Genomic DNA, 18347 nt, shown 5'->3' with positions numbered 1-18347 from the left:
GTGTAGATATTTTTCTATAAGGTGAACTAGTTCATGGCTACAAGACTCTGGGGTAGATGAAACAGATGGTTCAGTAGTAAGTAAAGTTTATTTATATAGCATATTTCACAGACAAGGAGGGGTCACAACGTGCATTACAATAAAAATAACATCAAACAAATAAAATAAATATGCATTAATATACTCTACAAATACTATCTATACAAATTTAATAACAGGGAGACCATATTGTTAATTAAAAGCTTGTCCAAAAACATGTGTCTTTAGATGTCTTTTAAAAGACTCCACATAACCCATCGTTTTCAATTTTAAAGGAAGTGAGTTCCAGAGCCTTGGAGCTACTACAGAGAAAGCACGATCATCTCTTGTCTTAAAGGGGTGGTTCAGTGTTTTTTTTTTTTTTTTTTTTTTTTTTTAGGCTTGATTATGTTTTGGGGCACAGTTTAACATGTCTTAATGCTTCGTTTTTTTTTTTTTTTTTTTTTTTTTTTTTTTTTTTAAGCCATATTTTTCATATATTTTACCTTTATTCTGTTTCCATTGTCATATGAACAGCTCGTTTGACTCCTTGCTTCTATGAAGCTGCTCCCTCCGAAATACACAATGGGCTCACATTGGTTAGCTGGCCCAGTGTATCGTGATTCGCTGAACTATCCAGAAACGCCACGCCCCTTACCATTAGTTGTTACGTGCTTCAGTGGAAATGTAAATAATGCCATCTATATTTCTGTATCAAATTGAGCCAAACCAGACCCAGATGAAGAGGGTCAAGCTCTCTGCAATCACGGCTTTTAAAGGACGTTTATGAATGGTATTTCATTTAGTATTTGTGTCAAAGTGTTTATAAGCTGTTACTGCTGTTTGTTGCTTTCAATACAGTTTTATCCTGAATAAAGCTTTACTGTAGCCGAAAACATGATTGAGTAGTCGCACATTTGTAAAGGCAGTGTTTATAGCATGAACAACTGTTTGTCTATGAACATAGAAGTTTGTTGCCATTTGTTGGAGAAGTATGCACTAGAATTTAGCTAACTGGCTAGCGAAGCAAAAATGCGTTGGTCTTTGTTTACGTCCTTGATGCAACAGAACTATACATTTAAAAGACATGTACAAACAATAAAACATACTTACAGTTTGAAGCCAATAAACAGCAGCTTCTGCTTTTAAAGTGGGAACTGCTTCATCTTTCAGTAAAAGCCTTTGTGTAAATCCAGCATTGAACTCGTGTAGATTCTGGAAGCTGTCTTCAGCGCCACATCCAGTGAAGAAAATATCACTGATTATAATGGGTTCTATTATCTTTTGACGTGTCGCTCATGTCCGGTGTACACAACTCTTCTGCTTTCATTATGCTGCGCGACATGGCCTCGCCCACTTTTTTGCGTGTTCTCAGGGGTGTGTTTTGCAGCGTTTATGATGTCACCTACCCGGGAAGAAGCTTGTTGTAGTCCAAACCGGTCATTTTTGTAGGCATTAAAATGCCATAACTTTAAGAGACAATATCTCCGTTTGCATTGAACTTTCAGCGCTAAAGTTACTAAACTAAAGTTAAAAAAGTGAAATCGCAATGAAACAACTCTTTCAAGCGTGTTCTGGGAATAGTTAAAAGGTCTTGGCCTGAAGACCTCAGAGACCGAAAAACAAAGCATTACAATAGTCCAATCATGAAAAAATAAAAGCATGAACAAGCATCTCCATTTCTTTTTTCGAAACCATAGATCTAATCTTAGCAATGTTCCTGAGATGGAAAAAAACAGGAACAAACTACAGACTTTACATGACTGTTAAAACACATTGACCTGTTAAAAATGACACCCAAATTTCTTTTGTCACCACAGTCAGAGCATGATCACCAATGACCTGCCTAATCTTAGGGGTAATGTTGTCTGGGGCAATAATCAACACCTCAGTTTTATCTGTATTAAGTTGCAGAAAATTGTCCGCCATCCAGTTGTTAATGGAGACTAAACAATCCTGCAAAAGAGACAGTTTGTCTAGTCTATCAGGACTAAAAGACATATATAATTGAATGTCATCAGCATAAAAATGATATCTTGACAATAGGAAGCATATACAAGGTAAAAAGCATGGGTAGCACACCGACATATAGTGCCAATGCGCTTCGGGTGACCCGAGTTAGAGTCCCGGCTTGTGGTCCTTTACCAATCCCATCTGAGTTTACATCAACATTGCTCTTTTTCAAGAGAGGCTGAACAGCATGTTTAAAACATCTAGGAACCTGGCCTAGTCTAAGAGATAGGTTTATAATTTAAACTAAACACAGGCCAATAGTGTTACAACACAGACGGCTCGGAGACAGGAGTAAACAAACAGTGATGTTTATTGATACCAGCAGAGGTAAACAGCAGTGCAGGTGAGTATAAAGTGATGTATGGTAGATGGATGGAATGCAGAGAAGTAATACTGTCCTTTTGTGATCGCAGGAATGGAGAACTTGAATGACGCTGGAGACTTCGGACGCTGGAGACAGGGAACACCCACACACAGATGGGAAACCATATGAGGAGTACAGGAGACGCTGGAGACAGGTAAGTAGATCGCTTGGAGTCCTTAAGGTAAGCATACAGGTAAGTCTTATGCAAACGAGACCGGACAGTGACTGTGTGTGAGTGCGGGTTCTTTATAGTGCTGGTGATGAAGCGATGATGAGGTGCAGGTGGCGGTGATTAGTACTCGGGTGATTGAGTATGCTGGGATTGGTGGATGGTGGAACCTGACATGTATGTGACAGTACCCCCCCTCTCATGGCCCGCTCCTGAGGGCCGAGGACCCCGGTGTCGTGGTGGTCGTCCTCTTCCGCGTGGGGCAGGTCTGTCGGGATGGTTGGTGTGGAAAGCTTGAAGAAGATTAGGATCGAGAATGTCATTTCTGGGGACCCAAGAGCGCTCCTCGGGACCGTAGCCTTCCCAGTCCACCAGATACTCTAGCAGAACACCACGGCGCCGGGAGTCCAGTATCTCACGAACCTCGTAGGCTGCACTATCGTCCAGGATGAGTGGAAGGGGGGGCTCGGCGGCTGCCACGTCAGGTTCTGTGGAGACAGAAACAGAGGGGTGGTGAGGTTTTAACAAGGAAACGTGAAATGTAGGATGAATCCGGTATTGTGGAGGGAGTTGGAGTTGATACGTGACCGGATTGATCTGTTTGGTGATGGTGAATGGGCCAATGAATCTGGGACTCAGCTTTTTGCAGGGCAGACGCAGTCTGATGTCCCGGGTTGACAACCAGACCTTCTGTCCCGGTTGGTAGGAGGGAGCGTGGGAGCGTGGGAGCGACAAAGGTCTGCTGTCATCCTGTGTCTGCGCAGGGCTCGCTGCAGTTGGTGGTGTGCTGAGTCCCAAACCCTCTCGCTCTCCCGGAACCAGTAGTCGACCGCTGGAACGTTGGATGGTTCCCCGTCCCAGGGGAACAGTGGGGGTTGGAACCCGAGTATGCACTGGAATGGAGTGAGTCCAGTAGATGGTTGGCGTAGGGAGTTCTGTGCGTACTCGGCCCAACCCAGGTACTGGTTCCAGGAGTCCTGGTGGCTGTGGCAGAATGTACGCAGGAAGCGGCTGATTTCCTGGATCTTCCTCTCTGTCTGCCCATTCAACTTCGGGAATACCATAGTATCGGAATACATGATTAAACATGAGTTCTGCAGTTTCAATGGCGGTAGGTAGCCCTCTTAGGGGAATCAGACGACAGGCTTTGGAAAAGCGGTCTACTACTACCAGGATGCATGTATGGCCATCAGAAGCTGGGAGGTCCATAATGAAGCTCACTCCCAGGTGTGACCAGGGTCGCTCAGGAACGGGCAGAGAATTGAGCTTGCCGGCTGGAAGATGGCGAGGGCTCTTGGAGATGGCGCACTCCCTGCAGCCCTGCACGTACCTTCTGATGTCGTTGGCCATGTTGGGTCACCAGAAGCGCTCCTTAAGCAGCGAGAGTGTCTCATTGACCCCCGGGTGGCCAGTGCCAAGTGACGTGTGAGCAGAGTGAACCAGTGGAGTGCATCGTGTCCTTGTGATGTATTGCAAGCCTTGGGGACAACCCGGCGGAGCGTTGGTGGAGGCATTGGAGGAGGGTAAGGTCTCTTCTGACCATGAGATGGGGCTCACAAAGATGGATTCGGGGAGTATGGTTTCAGGTTCTTCGTTCTTTTCATCAGGAGCGTGGAGATGGGACAAGGCATCTGCCTTTATATTTTTGGAGCCAGGATGATAGGAGATTGAGAAGTCAAAGCGGGAGAAGAACATGGCCCAGCATGCTTGACAGGGATTAAGTCTCTTAGCAGCTCTCAGGTATTCCAAGTTTTTATGGTCAGTCAGGACCAGGAAGGAGTGTTTGGCTCCCTCCAACCAATGCCTCCATTCCTCCAGAGCAACCTTGACGGCCAGGAGCTCACGGTCACCGATGTCGTAGTTGACCTCCGCCGGGTTGAGCTTGCGGGAGAAGAAGGCGCATGGGTGGAGTCTACTTGGCGTCCCCTGCTGCTGAGATAGTACCGCTCCCACACCTGTGGTGGAAGCGTCCACCTCAATGACGAAGGGCAGGTCTGGATTGGGGTGGACGAGGAGGGGAGCAGTGGTGAAGGCTTTCTTGAGGGCTTCAAAGGCGTTGGTAGCTTCTTGGGTCCAGGACAGAGACTTGGGCTAATTGTGGAGTAGGTTGGTGAGTGAATGGACAATGGAGCTGTAGTTCTTGATAAAACGGCGGTAGAAGTTTGCGAAGCCAAGGAAGCGCTGGAGTTTTTGATGGTGGATGGTGTGGGCCAGGACTTGATAGCTTCCACCTTCCACTCGTCCATCCGGATGCCACTGTGATTGATGATGTAACCGAGGAAATGAACAGAGGGTTGGTGGAATGAACATTTTCAGCTTTCAGGAAGAGATGGAACTGTCGTAGGCGTTGGAGGACCTCCGCAACATGGTGGCGATGTTCGGCCAGGCTCCGGGAGTAGATGAGGATGTCATCTATATAGACTAGGATGAACTTGTGGAGAAACTCCCAGAGCACCTCATGGATGAAATCCTGGATTACGGAGGGGGCGTTGACCAGGCCGTACGGCATGACCAGATATTCGTAGTGGCCGGTGGGTGTGACGAAGGCGGTCTTCCATTCGTTCCCCTCGCGTATCCGGATGAGGATGTACGTGCGGCGGAGGTCCAGCTTGGTGAACACAGTGGCACCACGGAGATGTTCCAGAGCAGCTGGGATGAGAGGAAGGGGATACCGGAACTTGACGGTTATCTTGTTCAGTGCACGATAATCTATACAGGGCCACAAGCCTCCTTCCTTTTTTGCCACGAAGAAGAAGCTCGAAGCAGCAGGGGAAGTAGACGGGCGGATGTATCCTTGGTTAAGGGCCTCTTCGATGTATTCCTCCATGGCCTTCTCCTCCGGTACTGACAGGGGGTAAATCCTTCCCCTAGGCACTGGCTCACCCAGTAACAGATCGATGGCGCAGTCCCATGGCCGGTGTGGGCAGAAGACGTCACTGAAGGGGTGTAACAGGAAGGGATGTCCACTGAACGTTTCTCGACAGGACTTTCAATGGAGGTGGTACAGATGGAGATATCATTGGCACGAGGAGACTTGGGAACAGGAAATTCAGAGAAACAGTTAGAGAAACAGTTATCGCCCAACTTCAGGATCTCACCCGTGCGCCAGGAGATGGTTGGGTTGTGCTGCTCTAGCCACGGGCGCCCTAGTACCATGTCAGAGGTGGATTCCTCCAGAACCAGCAGGTGTATTTCTTCTACATGTAAGATTCCAACCCCCAGCTGAAAGGGACCCACACATCGACTGACCTTCCTCCGGCTCAGGTTTGCCTGTGATGGAGTGAATTTGGTAGATGGTCGGAGAGGGTGAGGTTTTGAGCTTGAGTTGACGACAGAGGGAGCCGGAGATGAAGTTTCCTGCTGACCCTGAATCGAGGAGCGCTACTACTGGAACAGATACATCAGCAGCAGTAAGGTTTACAACTGTAGTGAGTGGTTTCATCTTCTTAATGGAGGAAATGATAGCACTCACCATGGGACGAGGAGGACGCATGGGGTATGCAGATATGACATGCCCAGGAGCACCACAATATAAACAGAGATTCAGGGTCAGCCTTTGTTGACGCTCAGCGGAAGAGAGTCGGGAATTATCCACTTACATGGGTTCGCTGACTGGTTCTGGGGGGCTGACGGATTCGGACAGACGGAGGAGGGTGTTGAACAGTGACTGGCCCTGGTGTTCTTCTATTCATGACTGCATATAAGAGCCTACGCGGATGGACAGCTGGATGAAGCCTTCGAGGCCGATGGAATCCTTGTATGCAGCAAGATGCAACCGCACTCTGGGGTCCAGACCTTGACGATAGGAGGTGATGAGAGCTTGCTCGTTCCATCCACTAGAAGCGGCCAGCGTTCTAAATTGCAAAGCATATTCATTTACAGCCATTGATCCTTGTTTTAAATTGTAAAGTCTCACCAACAGAAGAGTCTGAGACAGGTTTGCCAAAAACCTCACGGAAATGTGAGATGAAGGAGGAATATGATTGAACAACTGGGCCTTTCTGTGTCCAGAGGGAGTCTGCCCATTGCAGTGCTTTGCCTTGCAGTTGAGAGATGATGAGCGCAATTCTGGAAGTATCATCAGGATAGAGGTGCGGTTGCATCTCCAGGACCAGCGCACATTGCAGGAGGAATCCGCTGCAATCCTCCGCCGATCCTGAGTAGGGCGCTGGTTTGGCCATGGGACTGGCGTGAACAACAGGTGAAGGAGTGGAAGTGGTGGTTGCGGAAGCAACAGCGGGCGATGGTGAAGGTGGTTGAGGAGTGAGTGCTCGGCGCAAAGCGTCCACGAGTTCTTGGAAAGGATCCGGGTGATTCATGCTGGTATCAGGCTGTTATGGTCCGGTCTTCTGTTACAACACAGACGGCTCGGAGACAGGAGTAAACAAACAGTGATGTTTATTGATACCAGCAGAGGTAAACAGCAGTGCAGGTGAGTATAAAGTGATGTATGGTAGATGGATGGAATGCAGAGAAGTAATACTGTCCTTTTGTGATCGCAGGAATGGAGAACTTGAATGACGCTGGAGACTTTGGACGCTGGAGACAGGGACCACTCACACACAGATGGGAAAGCACACGAGGAGTACAGGAGACGCTGGAGACAGGTAAGTAGATTGCTTGGAGTCCTTAAGGTAAGCATACAGGTAAGTCTGTGTGTTAAGTGACTGTGTGTGAGGTTCTTTATAGTGCTGGTGATTGCAGTGATGATGAGGTGCAGGTGGCGGTGATTAGTACTTGGGTGATTGAGTGCGCTGGGATTGGTGGATGGTGGAACCTGACGTGTCTGTGACAAATAGATGTAATGGATTTCATTAACCCTTAAATGCATGACTGTTTCGCCAATCATTCTTACATATTCGGGTCTTTATCGACCCGGATCAATATCTAACACGGAAGGATCTCTTTAAAACGATAATATAAAACTCCTCTGATATTAGAGTGACAATTACAGAAGAATAAAATAAAGCATATTTTGTTATCTCTTGAAGCTTGGAAGTGCTCAGTTTGAGCAGATGTTTTATGCCATCATCACTGTCCTCATCAGAGCTCATTTCCCAGTAAATTTAGCAAATAATAGAGTATTTTTATGTTTGAGGTCACGAATATGAGCCCATTCACGATCTCAAACGTATTCTCAAAACTATATAATTTTCAACATCTTCAAAATCAATATTTTGATCGCTAACAGCTTCAAAAGATCCATCCAGTAACAGTTACAGTCATATTTGATTGCGTTCAGTACTTGCTCCGTAGTAAATCCCTGAGCCATTTCATGTTTTTCTTATTATTTTTTTTTCTGTCTGAATGAGTCGTCACTTCAGCATTGTGTATCAGACATTGCCACCTTCTGGAATAAAAGTGAATTGCACTTATTCCATCATCTAAGATTCAATTATTGTTGTGCAGAATAAAATATACGAATAAATTACTTTGTGAAATATATTCAAATAGAAAACAGTTATTTTAAATTGTAATAATATTTCACAATATTACTGTTTTTTACTGTATTTTTAATTAAATAAATGTAGCCTTGGTGAGCAGACGAAACTTCTTTTAAAAACATTAAAAATCTTAGTGGTTCCAAACTTTTGGACTGTACTGTATAAATGCATGTTTTTAAATAGAGTTGTTTTTTAAATAAAGTTTGAGGAAGCTTGGTGGTGGTGACGTTGATCTGCGACATGGTGTGCTGTAGTGCGTTTATAGCCTACTGTTAGCTTTTTATATCTGACGACTTTATTTAGGCTTCAAAATGTATAAATGTTGTGTTAACTTGTAAAGATTATCTTGATAGACAAAACGTGTAAGTGTCATAACCCTTTGTTAAACACAGAGCTTATTTTCTGCGATTTTCCAAAAGTCTATGGGAAAAATGCATAGGCTTCGAGGGAACCCTTGCACCGCTAACTTCCGGGTTGGCCTACAAAATCCCTGGGGTACTCTATTGAGTTTTGAACGGTTTGTTGGTTCCGCCTTTTCGATTGTTTTAGCCAATCAGGTCCTGTTTTGGGCGGGGTCCAACGCCCAGTTCTCCTGTCCTTGTATGCGTTAGCATACTGTCCTTACAGTCCTTTGTTCTCAAACTTAGGGATTTTGGTCAGAACTTTGAGAAGTTAATTTTGCTGGTTCAAAAGTCATACATCTTACATCAATCAATTTTGCATCAAAATACTGGAAAGCATTCATCCATCACAACCATACCAAACAGTACACACTTTCTGTAATTGAGGTAGATTTTCTTCAAATTTACCAGTAATCAATATTTAAAACACACAGAAAGAATTACATATGTTCCATGAACAAAATAAAACATGCTTAATACATATGATATGTTAGAGACTGCTTTTTGGTGATAAGTTCATATCTCTGGCAATATTTTTCTAAATTGTCTCTGAAACTTTGGAATGTCTTTTGAAATGCAAAGCTGGGCAGAGGGAAAGTTTCTTGTGGGTGATTCCCATGGTGCCCTGCTGTGATCTTCACCTCGAGATACGTCGCAGGGCCGAGTTTTCTGATAACCGTGAATTTACAACTTGTGTCCTGGTGTTTGCTGATCTGTTTTCTTAAAGTCAACACAGTGAAAGAGAGTCTCTTTGATCTTTTGCTCTGTTACTACAATCAAATGCATTTGTAATTAAGCAGACATTGAGGGGCCGTCTTCGATCAGCCATTTTTTAGTTTCCAGGTCCAACTTTATGGCTCACAAATGGTTCAGTAAGAGAATGAGTTGACTCTTTGATCTTTGGAATGTGGAGTTTGTGGTAATTTGGTGAGCTTTGTTCAGGAATAATCCCACAACTGCAAAATACTGAGTCTTATTGAGATATTATTGAGACAATAATATTTGATGCATTACTGCACATTCAATAGGCATTCATTAATAACTTCCTTCCCATTTACATTATGCATGACATTCTACAACTCTTTCAGTTTTAATTTTACAGATCATAGAAAATAGTTCTGAAATGGCCTAACAGCTAATATGGGTTCAAATTTATTTATTTATTTTTTTTTAAATCTGAACGACAAAATAATTGTATTGACCAATTTTGGGGCACTGTTTAAAATTTTCTAAAATTGTGTAAATATGTTAAGGCCGGTTTCACAGACCGGGTTTAGACAGGATTAGGCCTTAGTTCAGTTAGGATATTTAAGTAGCTTTTATTAACATTAAGTAACTTTTATTAACATTAACATTTTTACTAGTAGCAATTCAGTTGACAAATGATAAAGTTACTTACAATGACAAAGTAATGATATCAAAAATTATGATTTTTTACTAGTAATAATTGTATTTCTGATATGTGAAATTAATGGGGAATTTCAACCAGTAAGAAATCAGTTCTTGATATCAACGATTGAATTTGAATGGCAGCTTATGGTGACATTTCACTAGTGAAAATACAATTACAGATATCAAGAATTCTAAGTTTTTACTAGAGGAAATGTAATTCTTGATATCAACAATTTGCATTTAACTAGTGAAAATTATATTGTTGACATCAAAAATTAACATTGTTACTAGTGGAAATGTAATTCCTAATATCAAGAATTTATATCCTGAGAAAGAATAAAAGTCAAAACGGCTTGCCATAGGTATCTTATTGTAACGCCACGCCAGCAGAGGGAACCCTCTCCCGAGTACTGACTGTGTGCCGCTCCCTCTGCCTCACTGGTTACATCCTGTTTGATAGACATTTAAGCATGGCCAGGCCATCACTTCAACGTGAATTATTGCCAGTTAACCTGCCTTACCGAGCATTTTTTTCATCATTGTATTGCGATCTTGTTATGACCATTGCCTGTTTGATTCTGTTTCTGCCTTTTGGATTACCCCTTGTACTGTTGCTTGGATTGGACTGCCTTATTGTGTTTGAACTTCTGCCTGCCTCTCCTTTATGCCCCTTGCCTGTTGATTTGGATTTGTTTGCTGTGGATTGTAATAAAACACTGCACATGGATTCTAACGCCGCCCTAGCGTCCTTACATAATACTTCGCCTCCGATGAATCCAGCAAGTTTCCAGCAACTCCAATCAAGGAGTTCAGAGATCAACTGGCTAAAGCTCAAGCGACTTGAATTTACAGCGCTGATTGACTCCGGTTAAGCACTGAACTTGATTCATCAAGACCTCATCACCACATTTAACATTCCCACGCAACCCTGCAAGCCTCCACTCAAGGTTAACACCGTCAACAACAAGCCCATCGGAAAAGGTATCAATCAACAAACTCTGCCCATACAACTCCAAGTCGGACTGTTCCATCAGGAAAACATCACATTCTATGTGATCGACTCTCCACGTCATGAAATCATCCTTGGATATCCCTGGCTATCTGTTCACGACCCAGTAATCTCCTGGTTCCATGGTGAGATCACGCAATGGTCACAGTTCTGTTTCTCTCATTGTCTAAGCCACAGCATTATCCAACCATGTCTAACCACCAGTATAGAAAGCCCTGAGTGTAAACCTGAAGCCATCCCATCATGCTACCAGGACCTCCAGGAGGTCTTCAGTAAAGCCAAGGCAACGCTCCTACCACCTCATCGTCCTTGGGATTGTGCCATTGACCTCCTGCCCAACGCCATGCCACCTAAGAGTAAGATTTATCCTCTTTCACATCCTGAGAGCCAAGCCATGGAGGAGTACATTGAAGAGGCCCTCAGTTCCGGTTTCATTCGCCCATCTACCTCCCCAGCAGCGGCAGGGTTCTTCTTCATAGAGAAGAAAGACGGAGGACTTCGGCCATGCATTGATTATAGAGGCCTGAACCAAGTTACAGTTAAGTTCCGCTACCCTCTACCATTAGTTCCTGCAGCACTCGAACAGCTAAGAGAGGCCAAGATTTACACCAAGCTTGACCTCAGAAGTGCATATTACCTCATCAGAATTAAAGACGGTGATGAATGGAAAACTGCCTTCCTGACCACTAGGGGGTACTATGAATACCGGGTTATGCCGTATGGTCTGTCCAATGCACCTGCCGTCTTCCAATCATTCATCAATGAAATCTTCAGAGACATTATGAATAAGTTTGTAGTCGCTTACATTGACAACATCCTGATTTATTCCAAATCCAAAGAGGAGCACAAGGGTCATGTCAGAACTGTACTCACCAGATTACTTGAACACCAACTCTATGTCAAAGCCGAGAAGTGTGAATTTCTACAGAACATTCATCCGCAACTACAGCATGATAGCCGCACCACTGACGTCACTACTCAAAGGTAAACCAGCACAACTAAAATGGACTGATCAAGCCACTCAAGCCTTCACCAATCTAAAGAACAGCTTCACAACCGCACCCATCCTGAAACACCCAGATCCAAACCTACCGTTCGTTGTGGAAGTGGACGCTTCGGACTGTGGCATAGGAGCAGTCCTATCTCAGCGCCATGGACAACCAGGCAAGCTGTTCCCTTGTGCCTACTTCTCCAGGAAGCTCACGGATGCAGAGTGCAACTACGATGTCGGTAACAAGGAGCTCCTGGCCATGAAAGCAGCCATAGAAGAATGGAGACATTGGCTAGAGGGATCCATTCATCCTTTCCAGGTCATTACAGATCATAAAAACCTCGAGTATATCAAAGGTGCAAAAAGACTCAATCCACGCCAAGCACAATGGTCATTGTTCTTCACAAGATTCCAGTTCACGGTGACCTACCGCCCAGGCAGCAAGAACAGTAAAGCAGATGCACTATCTAGGAGATACGATCACCCACAAACTGAATTTAAGCCTGAATCCATCCTGCCACCGTCCATCATCATTGCACCTGTCACATGGGATTTGATGGAATTGTAATAAAACACTGCACATGGATTCTAACGCCGCCTCAGCGTCCTTACACTTATCTTTCAAAGATAAGTTAAGTCATTAGCATAGATGCCATTCTTTTTCTGATGTAACGAGTACATCTGGTGTTATAGGAAGTGTTCCCGGTTCCGGCTGACCTAATTTATGCAGCCTAACAATCCTTTAATGGATGTGAAAAAATGTGTTATGTGTATGCCAGGGTAAAGAGATGCGTTTTTAATCTAGATTTAAACTGACAGAGTGTGTCTGCTTCCTGATCAATGCTAGGAAGATTGTTCCAGAGTTTAGGTGCCAAATAGGAGAAGGATCTACCGCCTGCGGTTGATTTTGATATTCTAGGTATTATCAGAGTATAAAATCTATACAGATATATGCAAATACAGTTTACACAATATATGTACTTTATAATTACTATATAATTATGTGTAATAATTATATGTATTACACAGTTGTTATGTATGGGTGTGTATAGTGATGTATTGTCTGTAGAGGTATACGTTTTAAAATCTACACTGTCTTCCAAATTATGCAGTTTACACATCAGTAGAATTTCAGTACAATTTTTTAAAGAAAGTGTGTTTCATTTCTCATATCTTTTTAGATAACTGTTACCAATCTCAGACAGGTTTGTTTAATAGTTTGCCAGGATTTCTTAGGTAAATAGAAAACCTTAAAGAGACTGTTCCACATTATCACGCAAGTTACAGTTCTTATGCAATATGGGAAGAAAGAAAGATACTGAAGAAGAAAAGCTTAAAATGGTGCAATGTCTCGCAAAAGGCATGGAAACAACTAAAATTTTGTGAAAATGAATAAAGAAAATTGAATTAGCAAATGGTTTGTGAGTGATTTAAAGCACAGAAAATACAGTCAGATAAAGGATTATTATGATGATTTCTGTCACACAAATGAATTGTATTTAAAGGGCATTATATTAAAAAGCCACTGTTGAGACCTACCAAACATTGACACCAGTTATCTAAAAAAGATATGAGAAATGAAACAAGCAAAGTCTTTCTTTGAAATTAACAATTCATCTGAATGTTAATTGTGCTGAAATTCTACTGATATGTCACTTGCTGTTACGGTTTGATGTTGTCAAAGACGAGGCTTTCACGGACGTCCACAACAATATGGGTAATTATTGATACAACGTGGAGAAACAACATCCAACACAAGATATAACATAAAAGAACAGACAAGGAGTGAAGGGAGTGAGTCCATATATATAGGGAGTGCAAACGAGGAAGTCCAGGTGATGGTGATGGGTGATGATGAGGAGCTGACGAGGGAAGTGAGTGCAGGTGAGGAGACAAGAGGATCACGGGAAATGGAGTTCTGGAGACGAGGGAACTGTGACAGTACCGCCCCCTCTCGGCGGCTGAGACTGAAGCGGCTGGCTCGGCGGCTGAGACTGAAGCGGCTGGCTCGGCGGCTGAGACTGAAGCGGCTGGCTCGGCGGCTGAGACTGAAGCGGCTGGCTCGGCGGCTGAGACTGAAGCGGCTGGCTCGGCGGCTGAGACTGAAGCGGAGGGCTCGGCGGCTGAGACTGGAGCGGAGGGCTCGGCGGCTGAGACTGGAGCGGAGGGCTCGGCGGCTGAGACTGGAGCGGAGGGCTCGGCGGCTGAGACTGGGGATACTGGCTCGGCGGCTGAGACTGGGCATACTGGCTTGGCTTCTGAGACTGGGGATACTGGCTCGTTGGCCGCTATTGGAGCTGAGGGCTCGTTGAGGGCTGGAGGGACGAGCTCTGTGATAAAGTCTATCAACCAGCCAGCATCCTCTGGCGGCTCGTGAAAGGCTGGAGCGGATTGCTCGGCGGCGGCGGCTGGAGCGGATTGCTCGGCGGCTGGAGCGGGTTGCTCGGCGGCGGCTGGAGCTGAGGGCTCGGCGGCGGCGGCTGGCGGCCAGGAGTGGGCAGGACCGTTGAAGCGGTATGTGCAGGGTTTTGGGGTGAGGTGAGCTGGTGATGCCCGATAAGCTGCTGATGGGGCTGGACAAGGACTCTGGTTCTCAGGAGCTTTATCTACTTCAAACTTAGAACCATTTAACAGGAGAATCACATTCAGAGAATCGACTAAGGAGAAATTACAGGCAGGTTCGTTATAACTAATAACGTCCCTGTCCAGTCCCATCAGAAAAACAGCATTAAGGCAGGCATCAGTCCAGCTCACCAAATAAGAAACCTCCAAAAACTCCTCCACATACCTCTCCAACAGCCTGCCACTCTGCCGCAGATGGCAAAGTCTTTCGTCCGCCTTGAGGACTACAGGAAGCACAGGAGTCAGAAAAATACCCATTATATGAAGTGGAGGTCCAACGGTTAGGTCTGTTCTTCTGTTACGGTTTGATGTTGTCAAAGACGAGGCTTTCACGGACGTCCACAACAATATGGGTATTTATTGATACAACGTGGAGAAACAACATCCAACACAAGGTATAACATAAAAGAACAGACAAGGAGTGAAGGGAGTGAGTCCATATATATAGGGAGTGCAAACGAGGAAGTCCAGGTGATGGTGATGGGTGATGATGAGGAGCTGACGAGGGAAGTGAGTGCAGGTGAGGAGACAAGAGGATCACGGGAAATGGAGTTCTGGAGACGAGGGAACTGTGACACTTGCATATTAACTTGGAAAAACAGTGTAAGTGCTAAATAAGTAGGTATTGCACAGGGGATAAATGATAATTGCACATGTCATAAATTCAGTTTTTAGTTTCATATTATATGTTAAATGAAACTGTATATGCTATTTTATTTTGTTATATCATTTGAGTATGTTGTTGATTCTTTTTTTTTTTTTTTTTTTTTTGAGGATGTTACAGTGATTTTTTCAGTGATTATCTTGTTTTAATGTGAAATGTTTTTCTGTCTTGAGATTTCGCCTTATTTGAACAGGTCTGTGTCTGTTGATTGGTGTTTTGTGCTGAGATATGTTTATTTACTGACTTTTCCACCCACATAATTCAGTATAATGTTCCAGCCACAATCTGAGTTTCTTGTGAACATCCTTGTTTCTGATAAGAGCAATTCATGCACAATTATCAGAGAACTAAAACTAAAACTGCAAAAAAAAAAAAAAATAAAAAAAATAAAGGAACAAGAGGGCAGATTTTTTTGCTTTCTTTTCCCCTTAAATCACACAAAGAAACGTGTGGCACGTGAGGCAGTGGCACTGTCACCAAGTTTCTGTTTCAAAACCTTTCACAAGCGTTAAGGCAGGAACACAAAGAGAGCATAAAAATGCCAAAGCACTCAAACCTTTCTGATCACACAGGCTGTCAGTGACAATACTCCCTATGGCCAGAGCTGAGCTAAAAGCCTCTGAGGAGGAAGTTGTAACAGAGGACTTGACTTACCAAAGTCGCTCAAAACATAGAACCACCATCTTCAAGGTAAGGAGTTCATTTAAGGGAGGAAGGCCGGAGGGCTCAAGAAAAGCCCTGGCCAGTCACTTTCAGGGAGACACAGTGTTGACCCCTGGAGACACCAGGGAGGCTGACCTGGCCTACTTGTGGCCTAGTCTAGCCAACAACCTGTCTGTTCATGGAATAGAGTTTCTTAATCCTTTTTAAACCACAAACAGGGGCACCCATGCTCCCATTTGTATGTCTCTCTTTAAGAGCCGATAAAATCTGAAACCAAATGTGTAGCACAATAATGTTTTTTTTTTGCATACAAAATCAGAGACATAGCATGTTCAGATCAAGCCACCAACATGCTTATGTTGCTTTCACCCTCTAATGAGTCTGCACAAATTGCGTATTATGCGTTTACAACAGAAACACTAAAACGCCTTGCACGTCTTTGCACATGTTATATAGATCTGAGGTGGCAAGCGTTTGCTAGTTACATCTTCCTACGACTCATATGATGTAATTCAAAGGTGTCCAATCCGGCCCAGGGGATGATCATAATAGCAAAATAATAAAACACAGATATGCATGATCCACTAGCCATAAAACTGAAAGGTTTCTAGTTTTATTTTAGCCAATCTCTATTCTGGACTTGCAAACTTGCAATCATTTCCCAAACTGTAATTTGTGTGGAAATACTACAAAGTCTGTAACTTAAACATGATGTTAACACAGGCACACAGCTGAATACGGAGGCAAAGAGGAGAAAAGACGCGCCAGCAGAGGAAACACTGTACCAGGCTAAACTCACACAAAATATATATATTGTCTTTTTCTTGTTTGGTGCATTTAAATGGCTTAAAAGCATTTGCATGAATAAGAGCGTGATCATAATTTGTAATACTAGCCAAAGGATGACAGAAAAAATAGATGCTGGGTTAACTGCCTTAATATTTTAATGTGTTAAACCCCTAATCATGTGTAGAAGCCCCTAATCATTAAAGTCCCTAAAAAAGACAGCCCCTAATGATTTATTTATTTACATAAATAATTTAGCATGTTCAGGTATGTTTGATTAGGGTCGGAGCTAAACTCTGCAGGAAAGTGGATCTCAGGGTCCAGAGTTGAGGACCCCTGCTGTATATTAATATTTACACAGCAAAACCCCAGTGTTAATTAATTCTCCTCAGAGTTTATTTGACTCAGTGTTACCATTATTAGTATTAATATACCTGATGTTAACAAGCAGAATCACTGAAGGATATTTAAAAAAAAAAAAAAAAAAGGTGATCAGGTGTTGCTGGTTATGTTTTTTCATGACATAATCATCATGTTGTGATCTGAATCACTAAACATTTGGTGCCTAATCTCTGAGTTAGATTTACTTTATTGATTGCATCAGTCCTGTGCTACAGCATAAGTTCTGGCATTTTCAGTATAATTAGAGGGATTTAAAAAAAAAAGTACTTCTCTTTAATTCAGACACACAGACATTAAGAATCAGCATATGAATCTCAACAACAGTGACCATCAAAAAAGCATAACGCAGTGAATTCTGGGTGAATCAATCAAAACTCACTCATGGCTCCCAGCATGCAATGAACCATGAACAAATTATGAGCAGAATTGAGTGTAGTATCTAACTTGGGACTATAAGGTTCTATTTGCGAGCTAATCAGCATCATCATTTTTGCTGTATGGAATGCAAAATCTTTTAAACTATATATCTCAGAACTGCTCAGAATGCAGATAGAATCCCAGGGGTTTTGATATGTATAAAAAAATTTATTAGTTAAAAAAAAATATATTATTATATAATTATTATATTAAGTATTTCAAATATTTTTTGTGCAGAATATTATGCTGTATCATAACAGGGCTGCTGTAATCAATGATCTAAAAACAAAAACAAATCTCCCATATAAAAGATTATTTAGAACACAGATACTTCAATAAATGGGGATATTTATACACTTGCAATGGTTAACACATCACAAGTTTGTTCATGTGATTGAAAGCAAAAAGAAAGCAAAAATGTACCTGCATGTTCCTTAATTTACTTGCAGTTCTTGTTTTGAAGGTCTGAAAGACAAAAGATCAGATACTGGCATTTATGTTTTGCGGGCTTGAATTGATGTTTTACAGGAAACAGATTGTTACAAAAAACTGGTTTGGTTTCCCAGGCATCCTGCCAACAAGTCGACTAAAAAAGGAGGCCTTGAGGGGCCTACCATTCCAGCAACTAGTGGCGTTCAGCCTGTTTGCAAATTAAAAACTAGCGAGCGTGCAGTGGTGGTGGCAAGAGTGTGTAAGTGTTTTGCTTAATATCTGTTCTGGGTCATTTGCTTTGTTTATTATTTGCTGCTAGGAAGGATTCTTTTTTCGATATGCACTTGTCCTATTTTCTACATTGACTATAATTGTTTTTTTATTGTACTTGTTTAGAATAACAGCCGCTTTTGCAGACTTTATTGGTGTTATTGCCTGCACTTGAGCAAAGTTTAGTTACCTCTACCAGTTACCTTCAGACGAAACCTGTGCTCTCTTTCTTCTTCTCATCTTTCCTCTGCTGTATCATCCTCCCTCACCCTCACCCTCACAATTCTCAT

At 43.1% G+C, this 18347-nt stretch overlaps 1 protein-coding gene across 1 annotated transcript; it reads right to left on the bottom strand.

The window, feature by feature from the left end:
• Window positions 1-3790: 3790 nt before the first annotated feature.
• On the bottom strand, window positions 3791-6450 carry LOC125275953. The gene is made up of 4 exons (XM_048203346.1): window positions 6277-6450; window positions 5718-5834; window positions 5502-5597; window positions 3791-4655 (listed from the first exon to the last, which is right to left on the bottom strand). Exons 1-4 carry the CDS (start codon window positions 6448-6450, stop codon window positions 3921-3923), a joined length of 1122 nt encoding a protein of 373 aa, XP_048059303.1. The 3' UTR covers window positions 3791-3920.
• Between the last annotated feature and the right edge of the window lie 11897 nt (window positions 6451-18347).

Source organism: Megalobrama amblycephala, linkage group LG1 (genome assembly GCF_018812025.1).
Source record: "Megalobrama amblycephala isolate DHTTF-2021 linkage group LG1, ASM1881202v1, whole genome shotgun sequence".
In the NCBI taxonomy this organism is placed as follows: domain Eukaryota; kingdom Metazoa; phylum Chordata; class Actinopteri; order Cypriniformes; family Xenocyprididae; genus Megalobrama; species Megalobrama amblycephala.
The sequence above is the reverse complement of the archived record's forward strand: the minus strand, read 5'-3'. Positions and strand labels throughout refer to the sequence as shown.